This window comes from Anabrus simplex, chromosome 1 (assembly GCF_040414725.1).
Source record: "Anabrus simplex isolate iqAnaSimp1 chromosome 1, ASM4041472v1, whole genome shotgun sequence".
In the NCBI taxonomy this organism is placed as follows: domain Eukaryota; kingdom Metazoa; phylum Arthropoda; class Insecta; order Orthoptera; family Tettigoniidae; genus Anabrus; species Anabrus simplex.
Window position 1 is genome coordinate 1,712,737,921 of NC_090265.1, and position 21,550 is coordinate 1,712,759,470.

At 42.9% G+C, this 21,550-nt stretch overlaps 1 protein-coding gene across 1 annotated transcript in view; it reads left to right on the plus strand.

Annotated features, from left to right (window-relative positions):
* Positions 1-21,550, plus strand: part of LOC136882127 (Ig-like and fibronectin type-III domain-containing protein 2) — a 159,877-nt gene that overhangs the window by 68,855 nt on the left and 69,472 nt on the right. Inside the window, exons 3-6 of the mRNA XM_068225671.1 lie at positions 7,863-7,973; positions 9,542-9,772; positions 10,924-11,085; positions 16,856-17,160. Coding sequence (XP_068081772.1) covers positions 7,863-7,973; positions 9,542-9,772; positions 10,924-11,085; positions 16,856-17,160 — 809 coding nt within the window. The remainder of the gene's footprint in view (positions 1-7,862; positions 7,974-9,541; positions 9,773-10,923; positions 11,086-16,855; positions 17,161-21,550) is intronic.

A 21,550-nucleotide genomic window follows, 5' to 3' on the forward strand; every position in this document is an offset into this window, starting at 1 on the left:
CATTACCTATGAGTAGTACCACGTATAAGGAGCACCATGGGTCTGCGTTGTCTGTGGGTAGTGCCTTTATGTGAGGAACACCATGGGTCTGTGTTACCTGTGCGTGGTACCATAATATGTGATACACCGTGGGTCTACATTGCCTACGGCTAGTAACCCTATGTGAACAACACCATGAGTTTACGTGACCTGTGGTTAGTTACACTGTGTGAGGAACACCACGGGTCTGCATTGCTCGTTAGTAATACACTTTGTGGGGAACACCACGGGTCTGCATTGCTCGTTAGTAATACACTTTGTGGGGAACACCACGGGTCTGCATTGCTCGTTAGTAATACACTTTGTGGGGAACACCATGGCTCTGCATTGCTCGTTAGTAATACACTTTGTGAGGGACACCACGGGTCTGCATTGCTCGTTAGTAATACACTTTGTGGGGAACACCACGGGTCTGCATTGCTCGTTAGTAATACACTTTGTGGGGAACACCGTGGGTCTGCATTGCTCGTTAGTAATACACTTTGTGGGGAACACCATGGGTCTGCATTGCTCGTTAGTAATACACTTTGTGAGGAACACCACGGGTCTGCATTGCTCGTTAGTAATACACTTTGTGGGGAACACCATGGGTCTGCATTACTCGTTAGTAATACACTTTGTGGGGAACACCATGGGTCTGCATTGCTCGTTAGTAATACACTTTGTGGGGAACACCATGGGTCTGCATTGCTCTTTAGTAATACACTTTGTGGGGAACACCACGGGTCTGCATTGCTCGTTAGTAATACACTTTGTGGGGAACACCACGGGTCTGCATTGCTCGTTAGTAATACACTTTGTGAGGAACACCACGGGTCTGCATTGCTCGTTAGTAATACACTTTGTGGGGAACACCATGGGTCTGTGTCACCTGCGAGTGGTGCCATTATGTGTGAAATACCATGGGTCTACATTACCTCTGATTAGTACCACTATGTGAGCAACACCATGAGTATACGTGGCCTGTGATTAGTTCCACTACGTGAGGAACACCATGGGTCTGCATTGCTTGTGAGCAGTAACCTTATGTAAGGAACACCATGGGTCTGTGTTACCTGTGAGTGGTGCCATTATGTGTGAAATTCCATGGGTCTATATTACCTGTGATTAGTACCCCTATGCGAGAAACACCATGAGTCTAAGTTACCTGTGATTACTACCACTATAGGAGAAACGCCATGGTTCTGCTATACCAGTGATTAGTACAATTACGAGGATTCAGTGACCTGTAATTTGGATCCCGCTGGACAACAAGATCATGTCAGAATGGGAGGCATTGTGAATTGGATCCACCGATTGTTTTGGATTCATGGTCATTTTTCCATCATTCGTTTTAGTCAGTGGATACATTTTGAGGTTTAAATTATCGTGTCATTTCATTGCACCTCGTACCATTATGGGCTGATGATCTAGCTGTTAGGTACATTTAAACAACAAACATAGTCATCGGAGTTACATGGGCATGGACCCATTGATATTAAAAACATAAAACTAGAGTAAATTAGAATGTGAATACTGTTTTGTTTTTCAGAATTCTAGTACAAGGAATTTACGAATTATCGCAGTTTGGAAAGTGTAAATACAGGCAGATGAATGCTACATGTGTCAGTACTGACTTAAGAGAAAAAAATGATAAATTAATTCTTTGGACTCTAAAGAGGAAAGAAAATTGGACTGCAAAAGTTGTGTTCAAAATGACGACCACTAACTTCAATACAAGCCTCCAGTCTTCCATGTAAATATTGATGCACACGCTCTAGCATTTCATCAAAAATGTCATCTCAGGCTGCAGTAATTCATCGTTTCTTATCACCTGGTGTAGACGGTATGTCCTTTTAGAGGTAAGGTAAGGGGTTGTTCTGCCCGAAGGCAGGTCCGAACCTCCTCAGAGGTATTCCTGAGCCGGAGTTTACTTGCGGTAGGGTGGCCAGTTCCTTTCCACTCTTCCATTCCCTTACCCCCCACCAACAGCGCGTGGCAACCCATCCAACTCCTGACCACGCCCAGTGTTGCTTAACTTCGGAGATCTCACGGGATCCGGTGTTTCAACACGGCTACGGCCGTTGGCTCCTTTTAGAGAGTTTCTTTTAAATGATCTGAAGGGGTCAAATCTGGTGAACGTGTCGGCCAAGGTGCAGGTCCCCTTCGTTCAGTCCAACGATTCAGAAACAATCAGTAAATACTAGCTGTAGTACGCCGTTCACTGTGTGCTGGACAGCCATCATGCTGATATAACATGTTCCTCCTAGTCAGCAGTGGAACGCTTTATAACATCTCTGAAGTTTGAGATACGTTTGAGAATCAAGAGTTCTTTCTATTTAAAAAAGGAGGCTTCGGAGCTGATGGTTTACTATCCCACCTGACGAAGCTAGTGGGGATTGTTTACTATCCCACACCTCATATTTAAAACTCCATGGACGTTGTCGTTCCACCTGACGAAGCTAGTGGGGATTGTTTACTATCCCACACCTCATATTTAAAACTCCATGGACGTTGTCGTTCCTCCTGACGAAGCTAGTGGGGATTGTTTACTATCCCACACCTCATATTTAAAACTCCATGGACGTTGTCGTTCCACCTGACGAAGCTAGCGGGGATTGTTTACTGACCAATAGTGCATGTTTGTGAGGTTTATGAAAATGAAAACCTACAACCTGTTTTCCAGTCAATGACCGGGTCAGGGATGGGATGAATGAAGTCCCCAACTTGCGGCGATGATATGAATTGTGTCGGCTGCTGAGGCCTGTTGCACTCCTCTGGGGCAATGATTAATGACTGACAGATGATATGAAATGAAATGATAATGGAGAATGTTGCTGGAATGAAAGATGACAGGGAAAACCGGAGTACCCGAAGAAAAATCTGTTCCGCCTCCGCTTTGTCCAGCACAAATCTCACATGGAGTGACCGGAATTTGAACCACGGTATCCAGCAGTGAGAGGCCGGCGCGCTGCCGCCTGAGCCACAGAGGCTCTCTCCGGAGGTTTACTTGGTCATCATTTTAAATTTTGATTCATCTCTAAACAAAATACATGATAAGTATTTTGTTTCAGTGCCCCTGTAAAAAAAAATTAATACGATTCTCAAAATCGTTTCCATGCAACTCTTGATGGAGAGACACATGATACAGATGGAGCTTATGACGGTGGAAAACGCGTAGTACGCTTGCCTGACTCATGCCACTTCCTCGTGCGTAAAGCTGGGTTCACACGGTGCGAGTGGACTAGCATGATGCGTGCGCATCTTCTGGCCAGCTACTCGCATGTAATGGGTGTTCACACGACGTTGTACTCGCGTCTGAATTAAGATGACGGACCTCGTAAGGGAAAGGATATCAGCTGTTGCTGATATGTTAATTGTCGAGTTAGTAAATAGTGTTGGAAAAATAAATAGAAACGATAATGTATTGTGAGCGCGAGAGTGGATTGCATGACGTAGTGCATTCGGTGCGTCGACACATGTTTTACGTCAAGTTCTAGAGGGCGATGAAAACACATTTAAAAATCACTTACGACTCACAGCTATCCAGTTCGGTCAACTTCTACAGATGATTAAAGTACAATACAGAAACGCAACACAAATATGAGAGCGGCTTCAACTGCCCGTCTGAAACTCCAGGTTACACAACGGTACTTGGCGACTTGTGACTGTCTCAGATCTTTGGAATCTTTATATCGAGTTCCAAAGACTACAATATCCACGTTTGTGTCGGCTGTGTTGGATGCGATCTATGATGCACTGAAAGAAGGCATCATAGTGTGTTCGCATGTATCCATTATTAAGTGTCAAAGAATATAATATATTGTTAAACATTCACTCAGCCCGGTAATATTGAATGGTTTACAATGTAGGTATTATATTCTTTGACCCTTTAATAAATGATAGACGACAACGGAGTAATAAATAAATACCGGTAAATAAATAAATAAATAAATAAATAAATAAATAAATAAATATCACACTCTTACCAAGTTAGTGAAATTGCTTCTCGTATTCATTACTCCATTCAGGAATCTATCAGCGAAGTTAAACCATTAAATTTTCGGTGAATAAATTTATTCGGGTGATGTGCCTGACTTCTTGGATTTCTTAATCTTTAATAGTTTTTCTCGTTACGTGCTACGAATGTTTTTAGTTTTTGTTGATTTCTTCGACGCCTACCCCAGGAGTATTCATTTTTCAGCAATCCGTAGCAACGCGGAATCCCTGGCATCTTTTATTTTATAACTGGGAAACCTAGCATTCCACAACACTTCTTCAGATTCGTATAATTGTACAAATTTTATTGTCTGCATATCGCTCCACTTCCTTCCTTGCACCGTCTTCAAGCTTTCCGCCATCTTGAATTTGTTACTCCCTTGTAGAAAGTTGGGCACGGTCCGAGTTGACTCGCTTCTCTCAAACTCAGGCAACTGGACTCGCATGAACTGTTCACATGATGCGAGTGGCGGGCCAAACATGCGCACGCATCATGCGAGTCCACTCGCTCCGAGTCTACTCGCACCGTGTGAACCCAGCTTAAGGGAACTAACGCGTGGATCTACAGTAACAGCAGCTGGAACATTAATTTCATCCTCTTCTCCATTCACTCGTTTGTTTGTGTTACATCTTCTAGGTGTGTCGCTTCAAGTCTCACGTAATTGGTTGAAGAGGTTCGCAAATAATTGTCGAGATGGGTGACGTCTATTGACATATCGTTCCACGTACAGAGCACAACAACGAACATCATTATTCCTACATTCTCCGCACGCCATTAACATTACTGAAAATGAAAATCCACAGCCTGTTTCCAGCCTATAGAGCGGGTCAGGAATGGAATGAATGAAGCCCCATCTAGCGGCGAGGATAAGAATTGTGCCGGCTGCCGAAGCCTGTCGCACTTCTCTGGTACAATGATTAATGACTAATAGATGAAATGAAATGATACTGGAGAGTGTTGCTGGAATGAAAGATGACAGGGAAAACCGGAGTACCCGGAAAAACCTGTCCCACCTCCGCTTTGTCCAGCACAAATCTCACATGAAGTCACCGGGATTTGAACCACGGAACCCACATGTGAAAGGCCGGCGTGCTGCCGCCTGAGCCACGAGGCTTTCATTATGATTATGATTATTATTAGTAGTAGTAGTAGTATTATTATTATTATCATTATTATTAACAAATACTTCGCAATTGGGAAATATCCCGGTGGCAATGGTCACATACAGTAGTGTGATAATAAAATAAAGTTAAAACATAATTAGCCGGCTCCCTGGTGTAGGGGTAGCTTGTCTCCCTCTTAGCCAGGGGATGCGGTTTCGATTCCGGGCCAGGCTGGTTCGAGGTCCACTCAGCCTGCGTGATTACAATTGAGGAGCTATCTGACGAGGAGATAGTGGTCTCGGTCTCGAGAGCCGAGAATAACGGCCGAGATTCGTCGTGTTGACCACACGTCACTTCGTAATCTGTAAGCCTTCGGGCTATGCAGCGGTCGCTTGGCAGGATAAGGCCCTTCATGGGCTGTTGCACCATGAGGTTTGGTTTGGTAAAACATAATTACACAACAACAAAACAAGCAATTCCATGGAAAGAAAATTTTGCAAGAAATACTACTAGTTTAACATTCTAAATGCAGTTCTTAATACTTCGACTTACAATACTATAGTCTGAGCTTACTACTCGCTTAACCGGGCTAGCTGGCCGTGCGGTTAGGGGCGCGAAGCTGTGAGCACGCATCCGGGAAATAGTGGGTTTGATTCCCACTGTCAGCAGCCCTGAAGATGGTTTTCCGTGGTTTCCCATTTTCACACCAGACAAATGCTGGGACTGTACCTTAATTAAGGCCACGGCCACTTTCTTACCATTCCTAGGCCTTTCCTGCCCCATCGTCGCCGTAAGACCTAACTGGGTCGGTGCGATGTAAAGCAAATAGCAAAAAAACCTACTAGCTTAACATTACAAGTGATAAAAATGTAAAGTTAAAGCCTACAACAACAGTACTACAAGCAATTCCATGGAAAGATGTTATTACAAGCAATACTACTAGTTTAACATTCTAAATCCAGCATCATCATACACAAATTCACACACAACTTAAGGTATTTCCAGTGCTTAACACTACTGCTTGCAATACGCTGATCTTACTACTAGCACATTACAAGTGATAATAAAGGAAAGTTAAAACCTAAATACACAACAACAACAATAACAACAAGTAAGTCATGGAAAGAAAATATTACAATAAATACTACTAGTTTAACGTTCTAAATTCGGCATCATCACACACAAACTAATTCATGTCGGCTTTTATCTGCATTGGTAAATGCCGTCTTCCAACCAGTTTCTTTTCTTGAACTATCACAAAGTAACTGACAAGAAAGTCAGTGTTTCTGTGGTGTTTGGTAGTATGGTGTGATGTCTGAATATAAGGAGGAAAGTGTTGGGACAAACACAAACACCCAGTCCCCGGGCCAGAATAATTAATCACACCCGATTAAATTCCCCAATCCGGCCGGGAATCGAACTCGGGACTCTCTGCACCGAAGGCCTCAACGCTGACCGTTCAGCCAATGAGTCGGACTGGAACAATAACGATTGCTGTACCCCTCATGTGGGGTACAGTTAGACAGATGTGAAGGTACCACTGTGGGTTGTTCTACCGCACCTTTTACAGCGTGAGGGGTGTGCAACTTTCACTTGTTGCCCTAATCCTTCCACAAGATCATATCTGTTGTGTTTGGTAAATTGTGGCGTACATGTACCCCACAAACAGATCTTTCTTCGTCTTTCCGCATCCACTAATTACATATCCATCAACCCTGCTCCATTCATTTACAAACAACATGGAACAGGAACGTTTGCTAATGTTTTACTGTGAGCGAAGTCATAAAGTCAAAAGATATCCTTACACCCCCCCCCCTAATGCGCATTGCTTTAACCCCCATATAATGAGCCTTGTAAATATGGTTTTGCTTCTAATATAAACCTGAAGCATTGACCTTTAGTAAGAGTAGACCGTCCCGCTGCACAGGTAAAACGGAGAGGTTGCCGACATATCGGGAGTTTGGGCTGTTACATTAGGCCACCCAACTTACTGAACTGTATTCATAAGTACGCTATACAACACCCCTCAAAGGAAACACTTCGATGAAGACCTACTTTCACTTAAAATGGATAAGAAGAGGGCTTGGCTTCTTTTGGTCTGTCTTTGTTCTGTCTCTTACTACACTCAGCACAGTCCGTTGTGCGACTAGATCAAGTGGAAATGTAGTTCTCGGTTTTGTGATTTCCCTTCTTGATAGGAAAACTCTATTCGAAAGACGTGATTGCCGGAAAGTTGCTCTCAACCCGTGCTATTATTACAATAATCATCATAAGAAATGAACTTCATAATTAATAAGTATCGTCAATCTTGAACAAGTTTTAAGAGGGTTTGCGTAAACTCCACCTTTATAAAACATAACAAACTTGTATTCCATGTTCCTAAAAAAATAAAGAATTCTTTATTCCCTTTTCATAAAAAATAATTCTTTATTCCACCTTTTTCCTAAAAAAATATAGAATTCTTTTAAGTATTGTAAAGGTGGACTTTACTCAAACACTCTTAAAACTTGTACAATAATCCTGTTGGAACAGTTCCGACATACTAGTTCAGAAGGTTAAGAGGAAAGGAATTTGAAAATCAGAAAGTTCAATTCGCTACTGTACTCGAAATATATGAGAAATGCGTGTAACAAGTTGTAGTTGGAATCTCCTAGTGATCTCACCATTCTAGCCAAAATTAATGAAACTCTCAAGTAACAAAACCTATGATGTATTTAATTTTGTGTTCACGTGTCCTGTAGGTGGAGACGTATGGGTGTTGGTGATCAAAGAGGCAAAACCTTCAGACTCTGGAATGTACGTGTGTGAAGTGAACAGCAATCCCATCGTGCGGTCCTTCCACAAACTGAGTGGTAAGTACTCAACTGAAAACTGTTCCTTCTGTATCAGTCACTGCTGATCTGCATTTATGACAGTCACCAAGGTGGCAGATTCCCTATCTGTTCTTTTCCTAGCCTTTTATTAAATGATTGCAAGGACATTGGAAATGTATTGAACATCTCCCTTGGTAAGTTATTTCAATCCCTAACGCCCCTTCCTATAAACGAATATTTGCCCCAATTTGTCCTCTTGAAATCCAACTTTATCTTCATATTGTGATCTTTCCTACTTTTAAAGACACCACTCAAACTTATTCGTCTACTAATGTCATTCCATGCCATCTCTCCACTAACAGCTCGGAACATACCAATTAGTGGAGCAGCTGGTCTCCTTTCTCACAAGTCTTCCCATCCCAAACTTTGCAACATTTTTGTAACGCTACTCTTTTTTCGAAAATCACCCAGAACAAATCGAGCTGCTTTTGGTTGGATTTTTTTCAATTCTTGAATCAAGTAATTCTGGTGAGAGTCCCATGCACTGGAACCATATTCTAGTTGCGGTCTTACCGTAGACTTATAAAAATATATCGGGTGACTACCATATTGACAGCACTTTTCGTGACTTTTGAGGAGTTGAACTATTGCAAACGTTCATAAATTTAATATTGTGAAAGTTACTACTGATATAATTTGGAGTGTAATTTTTCTAAGAGCAAAGTGATGAAGTGTAGTATTAGTATTACTTATTTACCACGATTCTGTTCAGAAATATGGATGGTCCAGAGAAAAAGGGTGAGCACCCATGTACGTAGAAAATATCCCCTAGACTTATGTTAAGACGGGATATTATTTGCATTATTTACATAGTTTAAAAAAGACTTAAATAGTACTCTGCAAGATATACATATATCCTTAATTTGTTACTGTTCCTTCATTCTGTCTATCGATAGTAAGCTAACCACTCATTCATTCGGTCATTCCTGTGCTTGCATAATTAAGATTTCCATTTTACCATTCATCACGATTAATCGGATTTTTTAAAAGACTACTTATTGTTCAGTACAACTTTCTATTATAATTTTGGATCCACCTTCTTCAATACATTAAAATTATTGCGTAGATGTAATTACAACATATATTTTGTAGTAATCTTGGTTCAATACGGACAAACAATGAAGTTTATTCATTTAACTATGAGAATAGTGTTCAAGTCCTCTAAGTCAAATATATTCCTTCCTGATTCCGAAGATCTGACGACTCTATTTGAGAAAAGAACAGAGTCACGCATGCGCAATTATTATAGTATAACACGAAAAACTTCAGTTATGGATTTTATGGCTCTATGTTGAAAAACGAAACCACTAGAATGTATAGCAAGGTAAGGAAAATTAGACTGATAATTTAAATCACATAAAACATAAACTCGTTTCTCTAAATTTGTGCGTAGGCTATTATTTATTTTTCCCAACTATACGCAATACCAACCTACAGTATAGACCTTGCCCCGAATTTACTTTGTTTCGTGTGGGCCTGTATGGCAACCTTGTAACAAATCCATTCCTGTTTTGTAACTCTAGTAATTTCATTGTATCTTGTTGCAGTGCTATCTCGAGCCTTACTGCCTCCCGACAATGTCACCGTGCCATTCCTGTACGAGGGCCAGAAGGGAGAGAGCGTCAGGAACCATAACTACACCGATTGCTGCATGGCGAGCAACGTGTCCCAAAGCTGTTTCGGCTTTTGTAACATCCAGAGCATCCTGGACGGCAACACAGGTCAAGACCCCGAACACTGCGAGAAGGACTTCCCTGCTATCGTACGCTGCATGGCCGGTAAGTTGCTCAGCTGATCAGATTCCTCCTGTTTCCTACCATCAGACCGAATAATAATAATAATAATAATAATAATAATAATAATAATAATAATAATAATTGCTGGCGAGATGTAGTGTTCACAGTGCACTATGTCTTCTGCTATGGACTACAATAAGTTTGTTACTTTCAATGATCTGTCTCGGTTTCATCCTTGGCTTTGACAATATGAAAGTGACGGAGGTATGAGTGATGCTACTAATACCATTCCTTATGCAGCCAGTCCCTGTTATGAATGGTATGAAAATACCACTCATAGGGTCGGTTGGTGCGTGCATTTCAGTGGGCTTGGCAGACCGATATGTGAGCAAACTTCTAGCTCGGTGAGGAAAGCAACGGGAAACTGCCTCACTCCTCATTTCCAGTGGTTTTTTCCTTGTTGGCTACTTTGAAGATATTATAGGACAGTCTGTCGGATTCCATTCTATACATGTGTCTTTAGGGTTTGAACCATCGCCTTCCATCTGATAGGATTTTTGGTCCTACTATCCTTCTCAGGAACTTTTCTTTCTTGTACTTCGAGGGCTCTTGGTGGCGTCCTGTTAAGTAGAGATGGGTACTTTGCTGCGTAGAGGACTGACGGTCTGACTATTACATTCTATTGTCTTGGTTTGACATTCATCGATAGGTGTTTTGAGGCGTACAGTTTTCTGCAAGTCATGGTATGCCTTGTCTAGTTTGATTTTGATTCTCCTTTGTTCGAGAGCAACCATTTCAGTAAGGTCTTTTGAAATCCACTCTGCAAGGCACTTCACAGATTTTGCTCTCTTGATAAGCTTGGTCTCACTGACTCTCATTGTTCTAGGGGCGTCTTTCTTATCGGTAATGAACTCTGTCTTTCCGATGTGTATCCGGAGACCTGCTTTAGCCGCTATTGTGTGTACTGTTTGGAGTTGCGTAGTAGCCTCTTGCATGTCTTTATTTTTTAAAGTAAAATGAGATAGTTCTAAATCTTTTCTTGTCGTAAATTATGTCATTTTAATTAGAATAGTCCAAATAATTTAACGAGCTACTTTTCAGGAAGAAATTTTATGTTTGCCTGGAATGGTTTCCTAAAGCCCTTAGAACTAATTGGTTATTTCCAGTTTGTAACCAAGACGTTATGTTTACAGACGGCAGAAATCATGTTCCCTGCTGTATGGAGCAACGCGTGCCAGACATTTGCCAGGACGTGTGCCGTGGAGAGTACACAATGATCACTGACAATATCAAGACGCACTTCTCTTGCTCGGCGTACACGGAACAGACTCTAGCGTGCATTGCTGAAGGAGTAGGTAAGTCCAGCCCACAATCATCTCACTTTCTAAAATTAAAATAAATAGCTGAGATATGTGCTAGAAGGACTTGACATTCCAACGGAAGTTGGAAATTAGCTCTAGGCCTGTATTTTGAATGTTATCACCTTAAATTTCATTTACATCTAAAGGTAAAATTAGGAAAGATAATAATATGAAGATAAATTTGAATTCAAGAAGACAAATTGGAGCAAATATTCATTTATTGGAAGAGAAATTAGGGACTGGAATAATGTATCAATGGAGATCTTCAATAAATTTCGTTCAAGTTACTTCATCAATTCACAATCACGTACACATACTTTACAGAATGCTCTCACTCCATTTGCTGGGTAACCACGACTGGGAGAGAGGGCTTGGAATCCAGTCCATTCATTCATGCATTTAGCCACTCACCAACCCGTTCATTCATTTAGGCAGTCAGTATTTCATTCGTAATGGAATGTTCAACTTAGTCCATCAAGTCGTTCACTCATCCAGCCATGCTCTCTCCCCAGTCAGTGGTTATCCGAGATCGGCTGAGAAGAGTATTACTTATTCACTCATGCATACATGACCACAATTCAAGCACGAAATTACGCATCTACCAATTCACACAGTCATCGACTCATTCACCTCAGTCATAATGTACAGTATGTTGTAATGGTAGGATAGTTCCATAAGACTTAGGACACAAAAGTAAGCACTAAGGAGTCCGGCCCCGGGTTCGATTCCCGGCTGGATCAGGGATTTTTAATTGTAAATGATTAATATCCCTGGCCTGGGGACTGGGTGTGTCGTCCTTAACGTTCCTTCCCTCACATTCAACACTACACTTCCTCCATTCCAATTACACGCAGGTTCATATCACATCCGGGAGATAGTGGGTACATCACAAATAGCATTTTTATTAAACAAAAGCACTAAGTAAATAGAAGATACATGTTTTCCTAGAGCAGGGATGGCGAACCTATGACACGAGTGACACCAGGCGATACGCGAACACGACTTCTGTGGCGCATCAGACAACATACACTGACTGACAGAGCAAATGCAACACCAAGAAGGAGTGGTTCGAAAGGGATGAAAGTTGGGGAAAAAACAGAGACGGCACGGACGAATAATTGATGTTTATTTCAAACCGATATGCAGGTTACACAATGCGCACGGCATCGACTCAGTAGGATGTAGGACCACCGCGAGCGGCGATGCACGCAGAAACACGTCGAGGTAGGCCTACAGAGTCAATAAGAGTGCGGATGGTGTCCTGAGGGATGGTTCTCCATTCTCTGTCAACCATTTGCCACAGTTGGTCGTCCGTACGAGGCTGGGGCAGAGTTTGCAAACGGCGTCCAATGAGATCCCACACGTGTTCGATTGGTGAGAGATCCGGAGAGTACGCTGGCCACGGAAGCATCTGTACACCTCGTAGAGCCTGTTGGGAGATGCGAGCAGTGTGTGGGCGGGCATTATCCTGCTGAAACAGAGCATTGGGCAGCCCCTGAAGGTACGGGAGTGCCACCGGCCGCAGCACATGCTGCACGTAGCGGTGGGCATTTAACGTGCCTTGAATACGCACTAGAGGTGACGTGGAATCATACGCAATAGCGCCCCAAACCATGATGCCGCGTTGTCTAGCGGTAGGGCGCTCCACAGTTACTGCCGGATTTGACCTTTCTCCACGACGACGCCACACTCGTCTGCGGTGACTATCACTGACAGAACAGAAGCGTGACTCATCGGAGAACACGACGTTCCGCCATTCCCTCATCCAAGTCGCTCTAGCCCGGCACCATGCCAGGCGTGCACGTCTATGCTGTGGAGTCAATGGTAGTCTTCTGAGCGGGCGCCGGGAGTGCAGGCCTCCTTCAGCCAATCGACGGGAAATTGTTCTGGTCGATATTGGAACAGCCAGGGTGTCTTGCACATGCTGAAGAATGGCGGTTGACGTGGCGTGTGGGGCTGCCACCGCTTGGCGGCGGATGCGCCGATCCTCGTGTGCTGACGTCACTCGGGCTGCGCCTGGACCCCTCGCACGTGCCACATGTCCCTGCGCCAACCATCTTCGCCACAGGCGCTGCACCGTGGACACATCCCTATGGGTATCGGCTGCGATTTGACGAAGCGACCAACCTGCCCTTCTCAGCCCGATCACCATACCCCTCGTAAAGTCGTCTGTCTGCTGGAAATGCCTCCGTTGAGGGCGGCCTGGCATTCTTAGCTATACACGTGTCCTGTGGCACACGACAACACGTTCTACAATGACTGTCGGCTGAGAAATCACGGTACGAAGTGGGCCATTCGCCAACGCCGTGTCCCATTTATCGTTCGCTACGTGCGCAGCACAGCGGCGCATTTCACATCATGAGCATACCTCAGTGACGTCAGTCTACCCTGCAATTGGCATAAAGTTCTGACCACTCCTTCTTGGTGTTGCATTTGCTCTGTCAGTCAGTGTACTAACATACTGTAGTTTAATATTTGTTTTTACCGAGCTCGATAGCTGCAGTCGCTTAAGTGCCGTCAGTATCCAGTAATCGGGAGATAGAGGGTTCGAGCCCCACTGTCGGCAGCCCTGAAGATGGTTTTCCGTGGTTTCCCATTTTCACGCCAGGCAAATGCCGGGGTTGTACCTTAATTAAGGCCACGGCCGCTTCCTTCCACTTCCTAGGCCTTTCCTATCCCATCGTCGCCATAAGACCTATCTGTGTCAGTGCGACGTAAAGCAAATAGCAAAAAAAAAATTGTTTTTTTGGCATCGCACCGACAGAGATAGGTTTTTTTGCTATTTGTTTTACGTCGCATCGACACAGATAGGTCTTATGGCGACGATGGGATAGGAAGGGCCTAGGAATGGGAAGGAAGCTACCGTGTCCAGCATTTGGCTGGTGTGAAAATGGGAAACTACGGAAAACCATTTTCAGGGCTGCCGACAGTGGGGTTCGAATCCACTATCTCCCGGATGTAAGCTCACAGCTGCGCGCCCCTAACAGCACGGCCAACTCGCCCGGTAGCTTAATATTTGTAACATGTAATAAATAGGTCGAAAATCTACGAACATAGCATATCTTAACATTATGTGTTAATAAAGAAGTATGTCTCAATTAATTCTATAGTCATACTGTTTTACAAATTTTATTAGGTTAAAGCAAAAATACACCTTATTCTTAAAATTTACCTTTTTCTAAGAAAAATGTAATTTTCAGTGATGTATCTGTCGAACGGATTTATATGTAATGCAATCTAATACGTAAATCAAGTCAAATGAGGACGCCACACTAGATAGCAGAAAGTAATTAAAAGGACCTTAACTGACACACTACTCGCTAAACGGTTTGCCATCCCTGTCCTACATTATATAGCATTGTTAACGTCTAGGACAAAATAAATAATATTTAGTATAGCAATAGACAAATAATTGTAGGAAGATAATGTAATTCATGTATCGAATTTAATGAATTGCAATAATAGAGTGCTCTCTCCCTAGTTCCAGAGGATCCGGAACTAGGGGATGAGAATATTCTATTATATCATATTCAATAAATTTCCAGTTTCTTGGAAATCATAAGGGGGGGGGGGGGGCTAGCTTAACACGGGGAAAATAGGCCAATATTCATTCGATTGTTATATATGCTGCAAACGTTGTTGACAAATGCTGCACATATCCCAGTATTGGCATGCTTCAGAGCAATCAGAAGCAACTTCAATAATGTCAAAATTCTAATTATAACATTTTCAAATAAAATGTTCAAAATTTCCCGCCTTTTTAACAATATATCACGGTTTCCTTCGTAACTCTCTTACTGATTCACGGATAATTATGAATTTTTCAGAGTTTCCTCCCATAGTGTTGTACTACAATCTGTACCTCGTTCAGATCAAGAGGATTTAAATTAAATTTTATATAACATTTTTACTTAAAAAACTATAAATATTTTCTGCTGCTCGGAATAACAACGCGACAAAAAATCCAAATTACAGTCTATGTTAATGATTGAGGTTCATTTTGTAGCTGGAGTTTTGATACAGACTTTAAAAAAGTAAAAGTACGAAAATTCTTATAAACTTGGAATTTATAAGTGAAACAGTGATATATTGTTAAAAGGCGGGAAATTTTGAACATTTTATTTTAAAATATTAAAATTATTAAAATTCTGACATTATTAAAGTTGCTTCTGGTTGCCAGGAAGCATGCCAACACTGGGATATGTCCAGCAATTGTCAACAACAATTGTAGCATATTTAACAATCGAATCAATATTAACCTATTTTTTCCTTTGTTAAGCTGGGTCTCCGCCCCCCCCCCCCCTTAAAGTAAAGACTAGGTAAGAAAACTGATATTCTGTAGAATCGGTCACTTAGGCGACAGCCTTGAATACAGATCAGTGATGATGATGCTGATGATAATGAAGTGTTCTCTTTATTTTCATTTCCCGTTAATTTTAAAGCCGTAATTCATTTCAAATACTATGCAACACACAATTTTTTGTGTTCTAGATCATTTTGCTTAACTGCTCTCCTTGTTTGTTTCTTTCCTTAAGTCCGGAAATTTTAAAATCCACATATCAGTCAACTTTCTTGTTCAATCAATGATCTGCATTTTGGGCAGTCACCCAGGTGGCAGATTCCCTATCTGTTGTTTTCTAGTCTTTTCTTAAATTATTGCAAAGTGTTGGAATCTTGTGGTTTTCTTATAAAAATAATATACCGGGCGAGTTGGCCGTGTGCGTAGAGGCGCGCGGCTGTGAGCTTGCATCCGGGAGATAGTAGGTTCGAATCCCACTATCGGCAGCCCTGAAGATGGTTTTCCGTGGTTTCCCATTTTCATACCAGGCAAATGCTGGGGCTGTACCGTAATTAAGGCCACGGCCGCTTCCTTCCAACTCCTAGGCCTTTCCTATCCCATCGTCGCCATAAGACCTATCTGTGTCGGTGCGACGTAAAGCCCATAGCAAAAAAAAATAATAATAAAATGTCATGTATCATATATTGTATATATCTTAAGGAAAACAACATTGAGGTTATATGTTGGTAACTCATATACATTTAGTCGAGTGGTTTATCTTCGTTTGTTTTGTTCTTTGAACGTTTGCATTGCTTGGTGTGTGTGAAAGTCAGTTGTAGTCAACAACTTGTAATAAATGGATGTGTGTGAGGAAGCTGGTGTTTCTATGGTATAATTTGCTTACCTAAACCGGTGTAACAAGCAGAAATGAAGATATATCAACACAAAGAAATTGGAAATTTATTGAACATTTCCCTTGGTAAATTATTCCAATCCCTTACTCCTCCTCCTTTAAACAAATGTTTTCCCCAATTTGTCCTCTTGAATTCCAACTTTATCTTCATATTGCGAAATTTCCTACTTTTAAAAACACCACTCATACTCATCCGTCTACTAAAGTCATTCCACACTATCACTCAACTGACAGCTTGGAACATAGGCCTTCTACTTAGTCGAGCAGCTCGTCTTATTTCTCCCAAGTCTTTCCAGCCCAAATTTTTCAACATTTTCGTAATGCTTATTCTTTTGTCGATAATCACCCAGAACAATTCGAGCTACTTTTCTTCGGATTTTTTCCAGTTCTCGAATCAAGCAATGCTGGTTAGGGTTCCATACACTGGAATCATACTCTAGTTGGAGTCTTACATGCCTTATATACCCTCATAATCATAATCATGCACAGAGATCTGTACCCTTTATTTACAATCCCGTTTATATGATAGCAGTCAGATGGAAAATAAGCAACGATCATGTTAATGCTTACAGAGCTCTTACCAAGTCCACCTGAGAACGTGGAAGTGGAATCATTGACAGAGCACTCGTTACGAGTGTCATGGCAAGCCCCACTTGAGAACCCTGAAGGTATCACAGAATACGTCGTCAACGTCACTCATCTGCGCTCCTTCGACGAGGACGAACCCTTGCCCATACAGGACAGTTATGCTGCCGCGGCTGATAGCTACGCTGCAGCTGCCGCCGAGCAGACAGGTGTCACCCTCTACTACAGCACAACGTCCAAAACTCCGACCAGCACTCCTTCCACTGTAGAACAGAGAACCATTACTCTACAGGTATGTACAGCATCGACTCTTTTGCTACTCAGTGAAATTATTTATATTATCTTTCTCATGTTTTAATGCGATGGACATGTCTGACCAGTTTTATGCTTGAGGGAGAAGAGAAGTCTTCCCCCTCTCCAATTCTCAAATGAGATAATGCAGTAACATTTTGGTCTACCTGCCAAAATTAATAAAAAGGTTACTTTATACTAGGGCTTCTCAGGGTGCATGCACTGTGCACGGTTCAAAAGACTACTTCGCTTGGTTGACCAGAGTGCAGACCCCCACTCCTCGATTTGGAGCAATAGCGCTGTCTCTCTCTTTCCCCATGCCTGTCTCGCTCGCTCCCCCTGTCTTCCTCTTCCTCACTTGCTCCGTATTGCTCCAAATCCGAGCCGAGTTGAGCCGAGCTTAGCCGAGTAGCCCATAGACGAAGCATTGGTCCGAGCCGAGCCGAGCGGGACCGATGCACAGTGCACGGAGCTCTTGCGCCTCGATTTGCACGCGTGACATTTTGGGGGTTTGAGAGGCCCTGCTTTATACTGAAAGAAATTCGCTTGTGTACCAAGTCAGTGGAATAACATCAACTAATGCTTGCTTAATTACCCAGTGTTTATGTCAATATTTTAATCACAACGCAGGATCCCTCTAAAAAAATTACAGAACATTAATAAATATATACAGCAACGTGAACTAGAAGTATCTGTCTTACGCAGATTTGAACATTGCTGCGGGAAAAACAACAATAAAAACAAAATAATAACAAAGCTATTAAAGGCTAAGAAATGAGGAATTCAAACTATGGTGCTCCCTTCCATAAAAAAAACATGGTAAAGGAACTGCCCTCTTCGCACAGCACCCTCAAGGAAATAAATGGTTCGCAGAAAAGGTAGGCCTTTCAACATAAGAGTGGACTTTAGCATCAAAATGATGGCAGACGTAGCTCCAGTAAGAAGCTTGTATGGTAGAAGTCAGGAGAACAACCACTGCAGGCGTGCTTGTGGTGAGATTGAAACTTTGGGACATGTTCTCGGCTACTGTCTATTCAGCTCATTTCCTAGGAATACTCGCCATCACACAATTCGCGGCCTTGCAAAAGCCTACCGCGATAACGGGTGGGAAGTATATTGCGAAGAAGTGAACTGCTTGGCTGAAAACGGTAGCCATAGATAAACAGAGAGATCGTTATGTAATATTGAACCCAACAGTGCGTCTAGAATGAGGCGAACAACAGTCCCACGATGTGCACTCTGAAAAGCAGGCAATCTACTTTCCAGTATCCATTTACTGTACATCATGGAGAAATGTCATGTAAACTCCGTCACCGTCTACGGATTGTTAGTGCGTGCAAGAGGTGCCATACCGGGACGATGGCCGACTTGTGGAATATGTTTGCCCTCAAGGAAAGCTACGTAGCGGCTGTGCGTGGGTCCGTGCTTCCTTTTAAGAAGCATTTAAATTCAAAAACATAAAAATGGTACAATACTGTGTCCTACAGCAAGCCCGTTGAAGAATACATGAAATTTCATGGAAAACGAATGAAAAGTGCACGCTACACTCAACATAGAGTCGTTCAGGAAATATGGAAACTATTGCAGAACAATCGACATGATGAACCTACCACCTGCCGACCACAAAAGCAGACGCTAACCAAGAACCTCCTTTAAAAACCTATGCGATGAGTGTATGCCTCTCTCTCTCCATAAATCCAGACCTGATATAGTCTCATATTTTAGTCACAATGAGAATCGTCATATTCTTCTTCTTCTTCTTCTTCTTCTTCTTCTTCTTCTTCCCAATTACTTGAGTAGGCGCTTTGTATGTATTTAGTCCAGTTTTACGGCTGGATGCCCTTCCTGACGCCGACCCTATATCTATATATATATATAGAGAGAGAGAGGGATGTATATACTATTGCATGTTTCTGTAGTAGTTGGTAGTGTGATGTGATGAAGTGCCAAGTGGAATAAAGGCAGCCTGGATGAGATGGAGGGAGGTCGCAGGTGTACTCAGCGACAAAAGCATGCCGCTACGTCTGAAGTCCAAAATATACTGCATGGTAGTACGTCCTATTGTTTTACACTGTGTTGAATGTTGACCAGCTGACAAAGCTACGGATCGCCAAGTTACACACCATGAAAATGCGTACGCTCCGTTGGTCGATAGCCATCTCACTCCGGCATGATGTCAAAATCGACACCGTTTGCCAGCAAATGGCCATTGCACCCATCACTGAGAAGGCACAGAAAAAACGTCTCTGATGGTATGGTCACGTCCTCCGTGCTGCACCTGGAACAGCAGCCAGTTTCACCACACCTTTGAAATTAATGGGCAACGTCCACTTGGATGTCTAAAGCAACACTAGAATGACACGGTAATGCTGAAATGAAGACTCTGAACTTAAGACCAGATAATGCTCAAGATCGTGCAAAATGGCGAGTGTGCCCTGCACCAGCAGAAAAACGATAGGAAGAAGAAGAAGAAGAAGAAGAAGAAGAAGATGATGATGATGATGATGATGATGATGATGATGATGATGATGATGATGATGATGATATATTACAAATGTGATCTAAAAGTTTCCACCTATACAATACGCATATATTGTAACAATAATTACATAGATTCGGGACTAGTTTCGGTCTCTCCAGAGACCATCTTCAGCCAAAATTATATTCGTTATGTTATAACGTTAAAAATAAGTCATGACATACGATAATAAAACAAGTGTTATACAAGATATAAATGACAATGTAAGAATGTATCATCGAAGTTATATACGAGACAATTAAAAATATATTGAATGGAAAACATTCTTGATTATTAATGTAGGTTCGTGTGGCTATATTTGTTGACTTCTGGTGCTAGGCTAGATTATTAAAAATTTCATCACCGTTTAAACGGTTGCACTTCTTGAAAGCTTCAATTCATCATCATCATCATCATCTGTTTACCCTCCAGGTTCGGCTTTTCCCTCGGACTGAGCGAGGGATCCCACCTCTACCGCCTCAAGGGCAGTGTCCTGGAGCTTCAGACTCTTGGTCGGGGGATACAACTGGGGAGTATGACCAGTACCTCGCCCAGGCGGCCTCACCTGCTATAGTGAACAGGGGCCTAGTAGCGGGATGGGAAGATTGGAAGGGATAGGCAAGGATGAGGGAAGGAAGCGGCCGTGGCCTTAAGATAGGTACCATCCCGGCATTTGCCTGGAGGTGAAGTGGGAAACCACGGAAAACCACTTCGAGGATGGCTGAGGTGGGAATCGAACCCGCCTCTACTCAGTTGACCTCCCGAGGCTGAGTGGACCCCGTTCCAGCCCTCGTACCACTTTTCAAATTTCGTGGCAGAGCCGGGAATCGAACCCGGACCTCCGGGGGTGGCAGCTAATCACGCTAACCACTACACCACAGAGGCGGCGAAAGCTTCAATTAAAAACTTAAAACATCGACACCTAGAAAGTTCTTCTTAATATCAAGTTACAATTGATCGAATGTAACCAGAATCTTGTAATATTCAAATGGAACTCCCTTGCGTAAAGGTACAGTGCTGAATATTGAATTTGCATTCCAAAACGGATTGCTGAAGATGTTCGTCTCAAACATAAAGTTGTAGCGTGCCAACGGTGTCGAGTTATTATAACATTTGCAATAATGCTCTGCCGTCCCCGTGGTGTAGGGGTAGCGTTCCTGCCTCTCGCCGGGAGGCCCCGGGTTCGAATCCCGGCCAGGACAGGCATTTTTCTCTCGACCTGAGGGCTGGTTCGAGGTCCACCCATCCTACGTGATTAAGCCCAGAATAACGACCGAGAGGGTACGTCGTGCTGACCACACGGCTCCTCGTGTGACGCGGGCTGAGCAGCGGTCGTTGGGCAGGCCAAAGCCCTTTCAAGGGCGTTAAGTGCCGTGGGATGGGGGTAATAATACGGACCATCATTGCCGGCCCCGCGGTGTAGGAGTAGCGTGCTGCCTCTTACCCGGAGGCCCCGGGTTCGATTCCCGGCCAGGTCAGGGATTTTTACCTGTATGTGGTGGCTGGTTCGTGGTCCACTCAGCCTACGTGATTAAAATTGAGGAGCTAACTGATGGTGAAATGGCAGCCCCGGTCTAGAAAGCCAAGAATAGCGGCCGAGAGGATCCGTCGTGCTGATCACATGACACCTCGTAATCTGCAGGCCTTCGGGCTGAGCAGCGGTCGCTTGGTAAGCCATGGCCCTTCGGGGCTGTTGCGCCATGGGGTTTGGTTAATACGGATGATCATGAAATTTATTTCTTATGATGATGATATATTACAGAAAGATTTATACACTAAATAGAACTGAACAGTTGGAGACAAGTGACTTAAGAACATGATAGATGTGTTTTGAACTATGTTCTTATGTGATAAGATTCTGCTCTCCTTTTGT